A 19322-nucleotide genomic window follows, 5' to 3' on the forward strand; every position below is an offset into this window, starting at 1 on the left:
TTCACTGGCAACGTTATATCTGCGTGTTATGTTTATATCCATTTTAACTGAATGCAGACCGAGCTGCTTGGTGAAGATTCGATCAAGATTGTTGCAAGGCCCAAGAGCCAGTTCATAATAAATACAACTATACTAAAGAAGTATCACCAACACCATAAAAATGCCCATCTTTATACTGTCTAATATATGGGGATCCTGCTTTATTGAAGCAGATAAATACGTGACGTGGTAAAGGAGATATGAATTTTGATTTCATTGTTGAAACTTTGAAAAAGCTCTTGTGCCCAATTCTGTAATCTCAGAAATCCTGAAAGCCAACGGTTGATGGTTATGTTAGCCTTATTATGAAAATTACTAAAAGGGATTGCAGGCTATTATCTCTGTCTATAAGAGCAGCAAGAAAGATAATCCTGACAATTTTTGTCTGTTAGCTTGTTCTCAATAATCAGTAAATTATACCCTGTAAATTTGATCCATGCCTTCTTTTTCTGTGGTTATTATAGAGATATGAAGTACAGATTTCTTATTCCTAAAAGAATTACTTATCTACTTCATCAGAGCTACGTAGGTGTCAGTCCTGAGTTCCCCTTCAGGGGCAACTATGACAAACAAATGCTTCTAATTAAGGCAGACCTTTCCATTTTCCACTGTATATGTGATTCTGTAAACACGTACATACATGCATATATAATATGTACATGAATGGATATACATATATACAGTGCTTTTTTTCTAAAAAAAAAAAGGTGCCGGATCTCACACACCTCATACAACCCGCCTTGCCTACCCTACAAGATTCCATCCAAAAAAGGTGTGTGTGTATACTCTGTGTGTATGTATGTGTGTATACATACATACATACATACATACATACATACATAATGTATGTTTGATTTTTAGCTTGAGCTATGATTACATGTCCTGTTACCACAATTTGTTTTGGTTTTGTTAATGTTGGTCCACAGCTGCAGTAACATTTGTAATATTAGAGGAATTATCAAGCATATATTATATTTCTGTGAATTATACTTTTAAAACTTAGTATTCAAATCAGTATTTTTTAAAATTAAGTCTATGTAAGCACATAGAAAGATTGGTTATTTTTATGGCTTAACTTTTTTTAACTGTATGGTTCCCCCTCAGAATCTGTCCTCACAAATTCCATATCTGCAATAACTGCCTGGAAAGTTTTCAGAAGTAAACATTAAAACAATTCAAAAACCTGAGAAATCAACTTGTTATTATATTTTTATCCTAATATCTCTAATACTCCTGCCTTCTCCTATTTTCCCAACAACCCCTTGAGCTGTGGGAGGGTGGCCCAAAGTCACCCAGCCTGCCTAAGATGGGTCTAGAATTCACCATCTCCCAGTTTCTACTGCAACCACAGCACCAAACTGGTTGCCATGTTGGTGACACCAAAACACTTGATCTCTAAATTTGGTTGATGTGATCTCAGGGCCTGCATATAACTCAAGGACCATGGCTTAACCAACTGCCGCACAACAGGACAACATATTGTCCATCAGTGTTTCTCAGCCTTGGCAACTTTAAGAGAATCATAAAATTGAAAAACACTGGGGTGGATAATGGTTTAGACACTGCACAACATATGATATTTAATTAAAGGTAGATTTATTATCATAGGAAAAAGACGAAAGCAGAAACTATTGGTTGAATCTATTTGTAGGTTGTCCTAGGATTTAAAATCAGTTGATCACCAATATTTATATAAATGTTGGCAATGTGCTATAAGCAGGAAACACATTTTTAAAGTTATGCTTGAACTCTGCAAATTGATACCCAAGGTTGATTCCCCGTCTCCTAGCACAGCCACTCGCGACATTGCATGCAACTGGGATATACCGTATTCTGATCTTAGTGGCTACCATGGAAATGCAGGTAAAGGACAGTCTCCAAACACTTATATACGTGTTTATGAAGCCACATTCAGAAGTGTTAAATATTTAAGTAACTAAAGGCCAAAGAGATTAAGTTATTGTAATATAGACGCAGTCTTAATTAGGCACCGTCCATTTGTGTTTGTCTGCTTCAACTTTTGTGTGCTATTTTTGCTTTGAAATGCATGCTAACTGTGCATCCGGGGTTGTTAGTCTTCTCACATCTCCCACTCAGAGCCTCTGCTGTGTCCTTGGTTTTCAAAGCCTATCACCTGCGTCGGGAAGAAACAGATTGGTTCGACAAACCTCGGGAGCCCCCTCTGGAGAATGGGCCTGCTTTTGACAGAAGGCTGCCGGATAAGTTAGCCCACTCAAGACCACCGAGCCAGCATCAGGACCAAGTAAGAATATTGCTTAAGAAAGTCCATTTCAAGAAAACTCAATTCTCCAGTCATTTCACAACAAAATATTACGGGCTTTTGCAGCTCTTTTTAATGGTTCTCCCACTTACCTGCACCTAAGAGAATTAACATCAAGTGCTGTGACTAAGAAGGCCAAATTAAAATGGTTCTCACGAATGAAGGCAAATCTACGTGTCCCAGGATAATGTTGCAGGATCCAATATGGGGTCAGTCACTGGGACCAGAAGGTCTTTAGTCTTCTGAGCTTTCGGGCTCAGGGAGAAGTTATCTCGCTTCCCTCTCGGAAGCGCCCCGAGGACGGGAGCTCAAGCACGAGTCTGAAAGCTCAGAAAACTAAAACCACTGGTCCCGATGACCGACCCAGGTTGGACCCCAAAATGGTTCTCCCCCCCTACTGCTGCTGGCAAAATAACTTGCATTATGCAATGCAGATCTGCCCCAAGCATTTTAATTGTTTTCGGAAGCAGGAATACATTAGGGTGTCTGGACTGGCATTGTTGGGGAAATCCAGTAATATTCCCCACAACAAGCATTTCTGGTCATGCTCTAGTTCTGGGATTGAATCAGCCACGTATCTACTGTTCAGTTTCGCCCTGGGTAATTCTTAGAGGTTGGAACTGAATGCCCCACTAATCATAAATCACTTCAGTTGGCCCCAACAGTGAACTAAACTGTTTCCCTGCTAAAGGATCAATATTCTGAAATTTCTAGATAAATTCTAAATTCTGTGCTATATATGAAGTTGCTGTATATGAACAAATTCACTTTTTGCATGCTTAGTTTCTCTTATAAACAAGGCTTATATGCTACTTGTTTTTCTTTTAGCAGATGTTTTTGTGAGGATTAAATAAGATTAAAAAAATAAAATCTGCTTTAATAACTCTTTGATGGGCAGCATCAACAAATTACACAAAATATCCAAATATTTATTTGGAATTAGCATTTTATCAAAAGAAGTTTCAATGCAGAGGTTTCAATTTTGGGCAGTTAAAAAAAATCGTCCCCTCTTTGCCTGGCGCTCCCTCTCTTTCCTGGCTTTCTTCAAGGTGCAGCTCTGACAGAAGGACCTTCCTCTTGTTTAGATAAGTGAGAAATTACTAGAAAATGGAGCCATATTTCACAAAAAATGAAAACATTCACGAAACCTTTTTCATTCAGTGTTTTTGGTTAAGTCAATGTAATCTAAGCCAAGAGCTGGGAAATTCCTGTTTTTATAGGAATTATCAAGGAGTCGACCTGAACATTTTTGCACTGCATGACCTAAGCAGTGAATTCAAGCCAGCCCTTCTGCAGATTTTGCATTTTAAAGGCTGGCCCGACAACTGCCTTGCCTTATAAATTCTCTTGTCACATTGCTGCTTCTGTTACCGTGGGGAAAAATGTGTTAAATGAAATGGGAGACCTGCACTATAAGGTTACTTATGTAAGCAAATAATAACAGGCAGATTGCATAAGTGACATCTTTGTGTATTAGATTTTTTACAACATTCACAAATTGGAAAACAAGTAACAGTTGCTTTTACTGTCCTGTTTTTCTGCCTGAGCTGCAGCAGCAAAACTAATGAACCTTCTACAATGAAAACAAACTAGTATCTCAAATAAGCATAAGTAAATACAACCAAATTCAGGCATCCATGCATCTCTCTGCAAAGGGTGCAGCCCAATTTAAAACAAACAAACAAACAAACGGGTTCGGAAGTATCACTGCAAACCACAGCAGTTCCTACATTAATAGCATATTCCCCTCTTTCTGTCACCACACACATAAATGACCATAAATGCAGGCTGGTCACCCAAGAGCCCAAAATGTGGTCACATAACTGCAGGCTGGATGGCCATCGAACCTTTGGAGCCTGGTCATAAATGGCTTCTGGGCAGTTGCCTGACATTATACACATCTCCATAGAAGCAGTTCAGAAGGTCCAGGGAGTCCTTTAGTTCCAGCACCTCTTATTGGCTTACTCCAATTTCTGTAGAGTAGAATGGAAGAGCCAAAGCCGTCAGCTGCGCTCACTGGCTCCTGATGCTTGAACCACAAAACGGAGACCATCTCTTCCTCGGGATCAACATTACTGCACACAATTGCAGTGGACTAGTTCCCATGCTGCGTGCAGTTGCATATACAAATAGTTCTACTTGTAAGAGGCAGAATGTATTTCCAAGCATAGTGTTTGCAAGACTAATGCTTTAATTCAAAGTAACTATTTACCTAAGGGATATATCTTACCTTTAATCCACACTTGCATTTTGTATTCCCTAGATTATTGGGAAGCCTATCCAATACACCTTCCCTCATGCAAGGCTGAAGCTCTTGAGCGACCCAAAAGATCACTCTGTTTCAGGTAAAGCAAACAAGATTACCCAGCTTGGATCCTATGATAGCATGGACAATGACTGAGTTGCATACAAAGGAATTACTCATTTCTGAGAAGGATTGAAATTCTGCAGTGGTATAGAGCCTAACGCTTATTAAATGCTACTTCCTTAAAAAGAATAAAAGTTCTGCCAAAGTTATAATACAGCTACTCCTTGCTTAGCAGCTATCACATTTGGTGACCGTTTGCAAATAGCAGGATAATTTAAAAAATAAATTATTGATGTGCACATTTATGACCAAATTTCATGAGCCTGACATCAAAAATCATGAGTGTGAAACATATTAAGATCTTGTCAGTTCCAGGCAGTATCTGAGGGTTCTAATCAGCTAATTAAGGTCCCAGAACTGAGCTTGTTAGCTTGCAGTCAGCACGTTTAAGCAATAACAGATTAACAGAGTTGGAAGGGACCTTGGAGGTCTTCTGTCCAACCCCTGCTCAAGCAGAAGACCCTGGACCATCTAAGACAAATGGGTTGTCCAATCTCGTCTTAAAAACTTCCAGTGTTGGAGCATCCACAACGTCTGGAGGCAAGGAGTTCCACTGGTTAATTGTTCTAATTGTCAGGAAATTTCTCCTTAATTCTCTTTGATTAGTTTCCATCTATTATTTCTTGTCCTGGTCTCAGGTGCTTTGGAGAATAGGTTGACCCCCTCCTCTTTGGGTCAGCTCCTCAAATGCTGGAATACTGCTATCATGTCATCCCTTCTTGGATGAGAAGAGAAACATTTTCAAGGGGAAAGTCCTGGTTTTTATATGGTGAAAGGAGGTTTTTTTTTTTTAATTTTTGTTGCAAGTCCAGCAAGGGGGAAAAATGGTAAAAATTTAACAGGATTGCAGTCACTAAATGAAGACAGAGTCTACCAAAAAAAGCAGTCCATAAAAAGTTTCTGAGTATAGATTGGTTTATTTATTTAACGGTTTCTATCCCTTCTTCTTAAGAAGAATGGTTCATGACTTTCCATATTTGTTTCTTCCTTTTTGATTGAAAGTTATGCTCAGAAATGCTGGAGAAGGGAGACAGTTTGCTGCAGCGGTTAAAGACCCAGGGCAGATGTATATGCACAGCAGAGTTTTGCTGGATTTCTCTGTTTTATTCTGTTTTTTTGTTGTGTTTTTGTTTGTTCTGTTTGAAAAGGAAAACCTTGTTCCATAAATTACATTGTTAGAAAGCAGCAAAGCAATAGCTCTTGAGGAATGAGGATTAACCCCCACCTACCCCCCATCCATCTTCCACTTCCACTCTGGCCAATGTAAAGCAGAGGCAGAGACAGACCTGGGATGCTTCAGAGCAAGATTCCTGTTGTAATTTAGAATTTCTGTCATTGGAAAAAAGTCATCATAATATTCTACTCCATAGAAAAACATTCTGAATCACTTTTGTTAGTAGGATTTTATTTTATTTTCTAAAATGAAAAGTCACAGATTCCTTGACTCCACTCTTTGATATCAGGAATAGACTTGTCTCATTTCTTAAAATATGTCTCTTAGCAAGATCCCAAGACCAGCACAAGCATAATTCTCCAAGCATAGTCAAGTTCTAGGTATCGGTAGCCTTGATACAAAAGATTTCCCCCATAAATCCAACTCCGTACATTAATACATTATTCAACCATTCACAGGGCCACTCAATGGCCTTGCTAGGGTTCCCAGGGACCAGCTACTCTCTCTCTTGCTCTCTCTCTCTCACTTGCAGGAAGAAAATAATGGCAAATCACTCTGGAAAATGCTGCCCACCCCCCAAAAGGTGGAACAGTAAACAGAGAACTTTGCTGGTTCTTATTAAAATTGGCCTCTTGTTCCCCAGGGACCACTCGCCCTGGACGTTTTCTGGAGTTCAAGGTGTTTAGGAACAGAATGTAAGAATTAATTGTCTTTGGAGCTGGAAGCCTTTGTCTTCCACACAGGTGGCCAAGGCTGGACCAGGTGTGATCCACCTGAGTCATTCCTGTACTCTCTCTCTCTCTCTTACTCTCTCTCTCTCTCTCTCTTTCTAAAAGAAAGCCTGTGTTGATGGTCATTCAAGGTTTCCTGTCAGAACAATTGGACTGCCTTTTCATGTATTGCTTTTATCTCAGGTCACAAATATATAATGCTAAATTTGTATTCCTGTGAAGAAACAATTATTCTTTCTGCCAGTCACCACTGTGGCTTTGGTATTAAATGGAAACTAACTTATTTCCCTTACCTGCTGTAGACATGATTGTTTTTTTTTTTTTAGATTTGCAGAGAGAAACATTTTTCATTCTTCCTGTCTCATCACTTTTCTCATATTCTAACAGAGTTAACTCTTCGTTTCTTGAAAACCTTGAGTTTATGGGATATTTTTCATGAAATGCAAGCATACATACACAGAGTTTATTCCACTCTTATCTTGTTCAGTTTCCTTTATAAAATCAAGTCATTTGATTGATTGAATTAATCACATGATAAAAACAAATTTGATCTTTCTTTCTTTCCTCTCAGTTTTTTGGGAACTCAAGTTATATTATCTGGCTGGGAACAAAATTAATATTTCTGAATAAACAAATATAGAATTGAACAGCTACAGCAAAAAAACCCTATAGCTTTCTTATTACATTACAGTTTTGATCCTTATATTTTAAAAATTACTGTGTGCTTTCTTTTTTAAATGCAGGCAATGGTCTTGGGATTCGAATTGTAGGTGGAAAAGAAATTCCTGGAACCAATGGAGAAATTGGTGCTTACATTGCAAGGATCTTACCAGGTGGAAATGCTGAACAAACAGGGAAACTTATGGAAGGTACAATGATCTGTTCTTTGTCCTCATTGGTACTGATCAGTATTGCATGTGGAAAGATGACTTTCCTCAAGGAAAAATCTAGGAAGACCACAATGAATAAATGGAAAGAAGTAGGTCAAGCAGTGTGTGTGTGTGTGTGTGTGTCCACTATGACATTCATTTTGTAAATGAAGATACTGTCCCCAACAGTCTATTTGTAAGAACCTCTTCTGAAAATTTCAAAAATGTTCAGCTGTCATATATTAGATATCTTAAACAAATCAGTTGTGACCCTGACATACTTTAGAAAAGGCTACTAAAGCACAGCAGAGAAAACTGGAAGACCACACTTATATTATTTATTAAACTTGCCTAGGAAAATTAAAATCATAACTAATACCTTGAATTGGACCCGGAAGCAAATCGGCAACCAATGAGGTCCACATAACAATGATTTTCCAGGGGCCCTCATAGGGGCCCTTAAAATTGTCCCTATGGCTGCCTTCTGCACCAGCCATAGCTTCCAAACAGTCTCCAAGGGTAGCTCCATGGAGAATATTGCTGGGAAACACCATATTAGCCATGGGTCAGCCACATGGTAGTAAAAGCAGCCAGTCAGAGCTTCAGCCTCCAGAGGTGCCTATGGTGCAATCTCTTGAGACAACAACTCTTACCTAATTGATATTAGGATACTTACAGAAGAACATCAAACTCTTGCAAGAATTTGGCCATTTGAAAACAACATTTGGTATGCATATCAGAGACAATTTGCGGCACTGTTTCTAACCCTAGTGTTTCCTAGACCACATCTGGGAACATCTGATCTAAAAGATAAGAAGCAAATCCATGAATGCTAGCTCTATCTCTATTGAGCCATGAATCATTAAGAATGTGAAGTATCTCTCTAAGAAACCATACTTATTTTATTTAAAAACTATTTAAAAGAGTCTTTCGTGCATAGGGGGATGGGAACCCTTTCCTGGATCCCTGCACTAAGTCACTCCTGCCCTGGTCAGTCCTCTTATACCTGGACTGCTGCAACCTGCTCTGAAATACAGAGCCATTCTCTAGCATTCTTCTCTAAGGAATACCTGCCACCCATTATTATGCATGTCTCATCGTGTCTTATTTATTCATTACCTAGGTTTTCAAAACAAATTTATGACCTGTTAAACAGTATATTATTTGTGTAAGTGAAAGCAGCTCAAGAATTCTGCTTTTTTCCTACGTGTAATTTAATTTGTGTGTGTGTGAGAGAGAGAGATTTGGTTTTGCATGGAGACTTTAAACAGCTGCTAGTTAAAACACACTCGACCCATGTCTCTACCAGGGTGGTAGAGTAATTTAAAGGTTAGGTCAGCTTTAGTTCCTGACCTAAATATCGGGATAGGAACTAATTGAACTTTAGCCTTGAAACTATTTTTCTGTAGATACACCTCACTATAGAATAGAATAGAGCTGGAAGGGACCTTGGAGGTCTTCTGGTCCAACCCCCCGCTCAAGCAAGAGAACCTTTACCATCTCAGACAAGTAACTGTCTAGGCTCTTCTTAAAAATCTCCAGTGATGGAGCACCCACGATTTCTGGTGGCAAGCTGTTCCACTGGTTAATTGTCCTCACTGTAAGGAAGTTTCTCCTTAATTCCAGGTTGCTTCTTTCTTTGATCAGGTTTCAATCATTGTTTCTTGTCCTGCCCTCTATTGCTATGGTGAATAACGTGACTCCCTCCCCCTTGTGGCAGCCCCTCAGATACTGGATCATTGCTATCATGTCTCCCCTATTTCTTCTTTTCTTTAGACTAGCCAAACCCAAGTCCTGTAGCTGTTCTTCATATGTTTTAGTCTCCAGGCTTTTGATCATCTTAGTTGCTCTTCTCTGGATACACCTCACTAACAATTCAACCCATCTTCTGTTTCCTATATATTGTCAGTTTAACTGTCAGTTCAAATGACTCTTGTATATCCACTGCTGATTTCTAAGTTGCCCTGCATTGTTTTTTTCCTTATTGGAATGGAGTATTTCTAGTACTTTTATAGAAGTTCCCAATCTTGTCCTCCACTGGATCTCGGGTCTTCTGTGAAGTCTCACTAAGTACATCTCTAAAGTTGTAGAAATCAGCTCTCCCTGCATGTGTGCATGTGTGACTATGCTTCAGTCTCTTATTCTGTAGCATCTTGGAACCCTGAGATGATGTGGCCAATTGTTCTCCATTCTTTTACTTCTTCAGTCAGCTTTTCTTCTTTGTTAGGATCAACCCTCGAAGGGTTGATTTCCTTGTCCTTTGTTCAATTAACAGGAAAATTAAGAAACAGCGAGACCTTTGAGAAACATTTTGCAATCTTCATCAATCTCCTTTTCCAGAACCAGCACAAAATCAGGTCTCTAAGGTCTTACAAAAGGTTATTGTTCTGCATATTTGACTGATTAGTGAGGCCAGTTTACGATGTCACATTAAATACATATTATGGAATCTGTATTATAAGATGGTAGGGTTTTTTTTAGCCCAATTACTTCCTCTGTATACAAATTCCTTTATCTTACAAGAACATCCTTTTCCATCTCATGTACCTCCAATTCCTGTATTAAGGTATAGTAAAATATTTTGTTCTACTACCTGTAACAGGGCTTTGCTTTGCTTTGCTTTGCTTTGCTTTGTTGTGTGGGTTTGTGCATGTTTGAACACTGCCCATATAAAAACTAGGGTTAGTCTTACCATAAGGCAGAGTATGCTTCTGGTTTTAGGTGATAAAACTTGGAAGAGTTTCTGTCGGAAGACACAAGGAAGTGTGGTGTGGCTCCCCTTCATTTCTCATCACATTCAGCCAGAGCAGGAATTATAGTCCTGACAGAACTCAAGTAAAGCTTGGTCTACTCAGCATGGAAGGGAAGTCTACCCTGTTTAGACAGCAAAGTACCTTGCGCTGGTCCTGCTGAAAAGAGATCAGTCTATGTAGGAAATAATTGGCAAGAAAGAAAAATTAAGTGGGAAATATTCATTTGGCTGTGCTAGTTTTTAATGGATAGTGTCCATATTGATTGAACAAGAAATATGCACAGACACCTACTGATTATGACACTGATACCTTTGTTCCACTTTGAGTCTCTGCCTCCATTCAGATTTTTCCTACCACAGAAAAGTCCATATTTGTCCCACTGACTCCTTGCGCCACTTCATGCCAGCTCTTCCTCCCTCAATTCCCCTTTCCCCTTTCCTCTTTATTCAGTTTATTTGTGAGACAGAGATTTTCCATGAAGTTTGGCAACAAGGTAAGCAAAATTTAAAATTAGCATGATTCGTGTGCAGTGAAAAGGTTTTGATCCTATCCGATGAAATCAGATGCCTATTGTATTTACGTTACACATATAACGGAAGGACTTTGCTTCGGGAAGGTTTTAGAGCACATGGTGCTAATCCCATAACTTGTCTTGTGCCCGCTTTCCTAGGCATGCAGGTGCTGGAGTGGAACGGCTTTCCTCTGATGGGCAAGACCTATGAAGAGGTCCAGAGCATTATCGCTCTCCAGAGTGGGGAAGCTGAAATATGTGTAAGACTGTGAGTTTTTCTTCATCTTCCTGTTTCCATTGGTTTTTTTGGCTTTTCGTGGTTTCTTGATTCACGATTGTTAAGTTGCGAGCTGTACTTTATAATATTTGATATGAGAAGAAGATAAATGTAATTTTAAGTATTAAAGGAATATTTCCTTATTCCTTATAGTAAACTGATACATAAAGGAATGGAATGAATGAACCTGGGTTAGAACCTCTGCATTCCACTTGAGACAGATGTCAAAACAATATTAATATCAGAGAACATACTGACTCATTTTGAATTACAAAATAATCAACCACCATTTTTTTAAAAAAAATTATTTGGCAATGTTTAAACTAAATGGGTTCATAACATATCCTTCATTGCAAGAATGCTTTATCTTGCATTACACGTAGATCAAAGGATTTCAGCAAACTCATAAGTTCTTCAACAAACTCTAATGGAAATCTGTTAGAGACAAGTACAGGACTATGGTTCAAAATTACTGTGAGATGATTGTAAGGCACTCTGTGATTCAGAGCACTGCAAAAAAAGTTTATCACACATGCACAAGTGGTTACTCATCTGGATATTGTGTAAAGTATATGTATTTTGGTGTAAATTACATTTCTTTCCATTCATAAATTCACCCTCAGTGTCACTCTTCCCAGCTCACAAGGCATCACAAAGATATTTAAGGGAGCTGCGTTCAGCAGCAGCTGCTTCATCTCATTTATCTATCCTATTGCAATCGTTGGGGGGTCTAGACAGGGTTCTTTTTGTCTTAGGTTTGTTGTTCCTCCTTTTAGGAATGTCAGCATGCTGTCTGAAGGAGAGAATTCCCAACATCTGGAATGGCTTGAGCCAGGAAAGACAGGTAAATGACCTATCTAACATGGGTAACAAACTGAGGGGGGAAGGATTTGGCTGCACTTAGCATACAACCTGTAGCTTTTGAATTTGTAGCAAGGGCGGTGTAGCAAGGGTGTTTTTTTTTTTCTTAGAGAAGTACAAAATATTTCAAGTGCAGGAAAGTTCCATCTTTTCTCCCCAAATGAGTTGATCCAGGCATCCCAGCTTGGTTCCTATCTTCCCAGAGATAGTTTATCTGGAACCCAAAGTGTGAAATTCCAATATTTATTTTATTTAATATTCTGGATTTTTTCTGGATGTTTTCCAGTTTGTTTCCTCTCATTGTTGTAAAAGCTGAGCAAACTGTAGGTGGACAGGATGACTTTGTTGTATTGCAAAACTGACTCTGAATTCTTGTGCTTGCAGTAGATAAAACAAAATCTCCAGGAGTCGATCCTAAGCAACTGGCTGCAGAGCTGCAAAAGGTTTCTCTGCAACAGGCTCCCCTGATGGCCTCTTCAGCCATGGAGAAGGGGTCCCATGGGCACTCTGGGACTGCGTCAGCCGCCTCCAGCTCCGTGCCCAGCCCTGGGCAGCCTGGCTCTCCTTCAGTGAGCAAGAAGCGGCACAGCGGCAAGGTAGGCGGGCGCCTCACCCTGGGTGGAGGGATAGACGGTGGGGGTTAGGTGCTTTTGTTTCCTGCATTATCAGTCAGGTAAGGAGCAACCTATGTCTTAGGTTAAGCGAGAGACTTTCCTGACTCACTGTGACTGCTCTGGGGGCTTCCCTCTCTCTGTATGTGCACGCTTCAGTCACGTGCTGACAGACATTGCCTACACACAAACACACAACAGTTGATCCTGTATGGGTATAAGATGATGATTGAGTCCCTTGTAAACCGCTTTGAACTCTGGGATAACAGGACAGGATATATATATTTAATAAATAAGTAAAGCGTAAGACACTCTACTTACTGAGGCCCAAGCCTTGGATGTATTTGTATAGGCAGAAACCCTAATTTATTATTGTAATTTGATAAGAGAGATTCAGACGTTTTTAAGGTTTTTTTTATAAAATAAATTATGGCATGTATCAATCTAGAATTGTTAATAAACAAGTCATCTTTGAGGCAAGGTATTAAAATCAATTACTGCAGGAAATATCACCTTTTTACAAAGTTTCATTTCAGCTCTGAAATTTTAAGCCACCAAATGAATGGTTCGTTAATCTTAATTGTATAAATTTAAGAATGCTGTGATAATTCTATTCCAGTTGTAAAGAGAGACAAATAACAATCAGTGCTGGTTTATTTGTTTTTAAATAACAGTCTGCTGAAGTCTCAAAGGGGGGTTCCCATCCCATAACTGGAGAAATCCAGGTAACGGTCTCATATTAAGTTATTTACCATTTACCTTTGTCAAAAAGTATGAAATTAATTTTTGTGGTTTGTACTTTGGGATAAAGTAACAGTGCAATGGCTACTTTGAGAACAGTTTGGATGTTTGATACATTAATTGGGTTATTCGGTAAAGTGCACCTTTTGTCTCACTTTGGCTTGGCCAAGCTGCAAACGGGGAGGGAGGCCCAAGCCAGAGAAATAGGATGTTGTTAGACTGATGAGGTTGATGATGATGATGATATTGCAGAAGGCTTGTTTTAAAAAATCCTCACTGGACACCACTCAGCCTTTAGATCCTTTATCATTTTAGAAACCTAAAAAGTAGGTTTCTGGATCCAGAATGTTAGAATGGACCCAGCAGTAGAGGGATGGCTCTATTTGCACAGGATGAGCTTTGCCAACTCCATTTTCTCAGTAGAGTCAGCCCAGGTTGCCTCTAGAATAGCAAGGACAGTGGATAGCCAGCTCGAACACTCCATTAGGGCTCCCTTTCCAATTATACAAAGCATTTCATGATCCATTGTCTATAATTACTGTTGCCGCCTCTCTGTATGGGTAAAGCTGGCTAACATTCAGATGGAATCATTTGCATTGGCACCGCCATGTTCTGGAGATGAGCCCGACTTGAGAGAGACTTTACCTTTTGTGCCCAGCAGGTGGCAGCACTCAGTCAAACCGCTAAGGAAGCTTAGAATTTTCATCAGTTATGCTAGCTATCAGGGCATAGTGTGGAAAAAAGTTTTAAACACATAATTTTAAAATGGCTTTACTTTCAGAAACAGAAATTCATGTCAAAAATAACTAACGTGAATCAATGTTCTCCTTAGCTTCAAATCAACTATGACAAGCAACTTGGTAATTTGATTATTCATGTCCTTCAAGCCAGAAATCTTGCTCCCCGTGACAACAATGGTTATTCTGACCCTTTTGTCAAAGTTTACCTTCTGCCAGGAAGAGGGTAAGTGGAGGGACATTTTCACTCAAGGCAACAATTCTCATTTTTTAAATGTTTTTAGGGGATTCTTTTCATGACCAATAATCAGCATGTCTAGCTTCAAGGGGGAGGGGCTATTGAATGGTTTTTCAGGGGAATTTGTTATCAATCTTGTTAATCCTTTGGGGGCTCCTCCCTCTCTGGTCTAATTGCTTCCTAAGTAGCACCTCTTTCCCTCCTCCCCCAAGGTCAGCCCCGGGTTGCATTGCAATTAATGAAGAGAGTTTAAGGAATTTTCTCCTCCGTACATTTTCTGCAAGGTAACCCAGCATATTCCAAGCGCTGATGAAGGGTGCTGTTACTAGACTCCTTGCAACCTCATAAGGATGCTTCAAGCTAGGTTCTTTTCTGTCCTTCCGGTGAGAGGAAAAAAGTTCAGATCAAATCTGCTCCCAGGGTGAAAAGTTCCTTTTCTCTCTGACAATGGGACGTTGGAATTTGTTTTAGCCATAGAGTAGTCAAACCAGGATCAAACTACAATTCAGTATTCTGATCAGCTATCGGTTTCTCATTCTCAGATATGACAGTTTGTTCAAAAACATAAGCAGAATCTTCAAAGAAAAGATGAATTCATGAATCATAATTCTGCACTTTGATATTATAGTATTTATCTATGATTGAGAACTAATAGACCTAAATTGCTTATGCTGTTATTGGGGTGGGGGGGGGGCTTTCAGTGGAGGGAAGTTCCATTATGATCTGCCCAATCTGTTTAACATTTCTTCTTTCCCCAATTTTCAACCTCTTTTGATATATGGTTGGCATCATGTTTTATCTCTTTGTATTCCTAATCTTTTGCTTCCTGTATCCCTTTCTATTGCTTTTCGATGCATTGTTCCTTCACTGGGTTTGCAGCCAAGTCATGGTTGTCCAGAATGCAAGGTAGAGTGCTTTATTCTTTAACTGATGCTCTGTGCATGAAAACAGCCATATAGTATATACTCGTCTGCCCAGAATTCCAGTGATCTGCAAAGCAGGAAAGAAAAGTGAATTTCCCCCCAAAATGGCTGATCTAGTTATTGATGGCCAGAGGTGAAAAAAATTATAATAGGCAACAAATTGAGGCAGCAGCATCTTACCCCACCATTACTGGATTAATTGTGAAAGGTCACAACTATTTTAATATATGCAGAAATAATAATGCACTGTCAATTAATAATTATTCTGAGAGCCTGTTCCAGTAAGGCATAAGGCTAGTAACCAGGAGACGGTGAATTCTAGTCCCATCTTAAGCCTGAAAGCAGGCTGGCTGACTTTGGGCGGTCCCGCTCGCTCAGGGCACAAAGTCAGACTTGGATGACAAGACGGTCAGACAATTCCTGTCACAACCAATGGATCAACATAATCTGGCAGAGAAAAACATTGGGAAGGGAAAAAAATAGTAATTATTCTGTTCTGCTTCTCTAACATGAATTGCTTGCTAGCAAATGCAAATACCTTACAGAAAAATCATTTTTATGCATAAATTGTAGTTTCCATTTTATATCAGTTTCTTTGGGGTTTATGGGATACTTGCTATATGAGTTAGTGTCCAAATATAGCTCAATTTTAATTGCACTTTTTTTTAAAATGGTTAGATATTTGGATCGATCGTATTAAATCACTTGATAAGCAAAGCACCCCTCTTGATCCATCAACCTCAGAGACTAGCAAGCTGTTTTGGGATCCTGTGAAAATGCTCCAAACATTTCATGCATAAAAAGTGTCTTACTGCATGCTTGCAAAGATCCCTCACACACATACACTATACTGAAGTGACACTAGTTACATAGTACATTCAGGCTTTAACTATTTGCCGACCTTATATATCTGATATATAATTTCTGCACTTCTCTTCAAAAATTAATTTGCTTAAAGAAACCATATTTTTATAGCAGAGCTAACTTATTAGAAATTACTGTATTATTGGCCAATGGGAAGAGACAACTTGACTTTAAAATTATATAATAATTAATTTCAGTTCAGAGGGATATTCCTGAAAGCAATAGTGCCCTGTAAGATATGCATAATCCTAAAACATAATTAAAACAAAGGTGAGGTTGCAGAGATCCATTAGCATGCATAGAACTGAATCTTTCAAAGTCCTAAAATATAACATACTTAATGTTCTTTAAGTTTCTCTATATAAAATAATTATATGAAATAACTGATCCAATTAAGAGCTGATATACAGTGGATGACCTGCCATGTACATTCCCAGCAGTAAAGGGACATGTATTTTTTCAGGCTTGGGAAAACACGTGACAGTTTAATCAATATTAAATTAGTGTTTTTGTCATTAATACAATAGTGATTTGAGTTTTCCTTTATGATTTTCACAGGAATTACTCTCCTATAATTAAAGGCAAGCCAAGGCTAGGAAATAATATGTTGTATTATTTATCTGTCTTATCAGCTGAGTATATTTTTCAGGAAAACCAGTGCTTCATCATTATTTTATAAATATTATTGTATAGAAGCAATTTGTAAATGCAATATATTCCTTGTGTTGTTTTCAGTTGTACAAAAGAGATTTAAAAGCTTCCAACTAGGTGTGTTGGCAATTCAAAACTTTAATTTTAATAAAGACAATATGGAGAATGCTCAATAGAAGATTATCATTTACACTGAAAGAGATCTAATCTCATTTGACCACACGAGCCTGAAAGTTTAATCATCAGATGTGTTAAAATTGTTTATGAATTGAAACAATAGGAAACCTATGAAAGTGATGTTCTGTTGCATTCCTTTGTTTCATTTCAGCGTTGAGAACAAGAGAAAGACAAAATACCTACAGAAAAGCTTGAATCCTGAATGGAACCAGACGGTTATTTATAAAAGCATCTTCATGGAGCAGGTATGCGGCTTAAGGCATATTTTGTTCCTGGTGTGGACAAATGCTGTTCCTGAGATAAGGATATATCAAGAATGAAACTGCTTCCAGTTTAAATTGAATATTCAATTTCATGGAGTCATTAGATCAAAACACCTTTCATCAGGTCTTTAAATTAAAATGTCAGTTATGCCATGATATCCTTATGAACTAAATTTCCTTTCACCTTCCAAAAAAATTGAGACATTAATAAACAGGTTACAGATCCCTCTGTCCAAGTTCTTTAGCCAATTATACTCAGAGCAGGAGTTGGACAAGAATACTTCTTACACCTTTCCAGATTGCCACTCATAGGGTCTATTAATGGGATGCCCCTGGTCAAAGCTTGACCAAAGAACTTCTCCACTTGGAATTGGTCTCAAAGATCTCCCCCCCCCCCCAGGTTGATGTGAGGACAATGATTGCTAGGTGGTCACCTTGCCGATCCATAGAGGGTTACAGGGAGGTATTATTCAGTGGAGCATATTCTGTGGGCTGGGTGTGAATTGCACAATGGGAACTAAAATCAATTATCTTTTGCAGCTGAAAAAGAAAACTCTGGAAGTCAGTGTCTGGGATTATGATAGATTCTCCTCTAATGACTTCTTGGGTGAAGTAAGTTTGCTATTTTCCTTGATTTTGCTAATTTTTTCCTTTCTTCAGATGACAATACAATCTCATGATATATTTTTTAAATCCCAAGAAACATTTGTCCAAATTGAGGCCCCATGACAGAGACAGATGCACAGTAATGTCTTGTGACATTTATCCATTTAGGAAACCATGGATTTCTTTGTTTTTGGCTTAGCCAAAAGTGCAAACCCACCTATTAGGGTTTAACTATACATAAACAAAGTCATCATAGCAATTAACTTTTGTTTCTTTTAAGAAACTGACTTAGCATTAGGCTGTAAAGTTAAAAGCAAAGTATAATTTCCATTGAGTTTGAGGTAAGACCTCCATGTCGTTTTCATGCCAAGAATAAGGAGATAGTTTGCCATTATTTTTTTTTGGGGTGTCTTTCAGTTCCCCGTCAATCCTGCAGCTTGGGTTTTCCTGAAGTCTCTTGTCCCAATCCCAAGTTTTCCCTTTGTTTACAGCCCAGATTATTGTCTTTTTTTCCCCACAGCTGTTCTTTGTTGTTAAAGCTTTGACGATCACAGACCCAGATTAGCTTTTCCCAGATTTTGCCAAGTCTTATATTAAAGTCATAGCTGTTGTAGTCTTCATCTGCCACTAGGTGTCAGCAACTATTTGTTTTTCAATTTCCAAAATGAACAATTATCTTTGAAATGAGAGTCTTGACCATTAAAACAATTTTAGATTTATCCAGATTTAAGTTTTAAGTTTCAGGTTTTATATTTATTTCACTTCCATATATTTTGATCCTCAATAAAAAGATTAATTTGCCACCTCCGTTAGTATAAGGGTGGGGTGGAAATCCCCTTCCTTCCCTTTCGGAGATATTTTGCTTCTTGGGGATCTTTTCCAGGAAATTAAATGTAAAATAGAAAAGGGAAGATCAAATTCCTCACCCAGTTTCAAGCATGCTGTTCACAGTTGTGCTGGTTAGTGCTTTTGGACTTCGGTTGCAAGTAGCTTGGGCTGGTTGATGCAATACGGCCAGCCTTCTCCTGTTGGGTTAGAAGGCTTTCCCCAAGTTGAACAGAACGGCCGCTGCCATTCCAGAATTGCTGGAGCACCCTTCTTTCTTCGTTGCCTCTCCGGGGCAACTTAGACCCACTTAGGGTCCCCAGGCAGGGCAAAATTAGCCGTGGGGGTGCGGAGAATCTGCAAGCCCATGCCCGGTCGCTACTGCGCAAAACCGGAAGTCAAAAACCCATCTCATTTTTAAAGAAGGTGAAATTCTGGAGAAAATACTCAGATACTTTAGGATACCCCAAAGGGTGTATATGAAATATTTAAATGTGTATATTGTCTTCTGCTCTGGGTGAAGCCAACATCCATTTCCAATACCTGAAATTCTTAAAACGATCACTCCCAGAAAAACAGCTGTACTTTCTTGGAGCACTTTTCTCTCGTCAACTCTCTCCTCAAAACGGCCAATCATCATTCCAGAGCACTCAGACCCTCAGAGACTCTGTCTAGGCTCATGAACTAGACCGTTTTTCTTCCTTCCACTTTTAGAGTCTTTTAAGTTCCCATCCAGTGCCATATAGATGGAAGTAAACATTCCCGCCATCTCCATTTGTGTTACCATCTCCTTCCCTCTTTCTTTCTTTCTTTCTTTCTTTC

General features: G+C 38.9%; 1 protein-coding gene across 10 annotated transcripts in view; it reads left to right on the forward strand.

Annotated features, from left to right (window-relative positions):
* Positions 1 to 19322, forward strand: part of PCLO (piccolo presynaptic cytomatrix protein) — an 80620-nt gene that overhangs the window by 43699 nt on the left and 17599 nt on the right. For 8 of the 10 annotated variants that reach the window (XR_005558046.1, XR_005558048.1, XR_005558047.1 and 5 more), the window contains 11 exons: positions 2166 to 2302; positions 4584 to 4665; positions 7337 to 7462; positions 10886 to 10994; positions 11780 to 11847; positions 12249 to 12460; positions 13150 to 13200; positions 14049 to 14179; positions 15071 to 15097; positions 16958 to 17051; positions 17610 to 17681. Coding sequence is in view for 6 of the 10 variants with exons in the window: in XM_039354610.1 (XP_039210544.1) it covers positions 2166 to 2302; positions 4584 to 4665; positions 7337 to 7462; positions 10886 to 10994; positions 11780 to 11847; positions 12249 to 12460; positions 13150 to 13200; positions 14049 to 14179; positions 15071 to 15097; positions 16958 to 17051; positions 17610 to 17681 (1109 nt within the window). In the remaining 4 variants the exon portion in view is untranslated. Of the gene's footprint in view, positions 1 to 2165; positions 2303 to 4583; positions 4666 to 7336; positions 7463 to 10885; positions 10995 to 11779; positions 11848 to 12248; positions 12461 to 13149; positions 13201 to 14048; positions 14180 to 15070; positions 15098 to 16957; positions 17052 to 17609; positions 17682 to 19322 lie in introns of those variants that run through there. The other 2 variants (XM_039354611.1, XM_039354615.1) reach the window with 2 other exon arrangements.

The sequence above is a fragment of the Crotalus tigris genome, unplaced genomic scaffold (genome assembly GCF_016545835.1).
Source record: "Crotalus tigris isolate CLP2741 ecotype Arizona unplaced genomic scaffold, ASM1654583v1 scf7180000018563.1161478300:1536566, whole genome shotgun sequence".
In the NCBI taxonomy this organism is placed as follows: domain Eukaryota; kingdom Metazoa; phylum Chordata; class Lepidosauria; order Squamata; family Viperidae; genus Crotalus; species Crotalus tigris.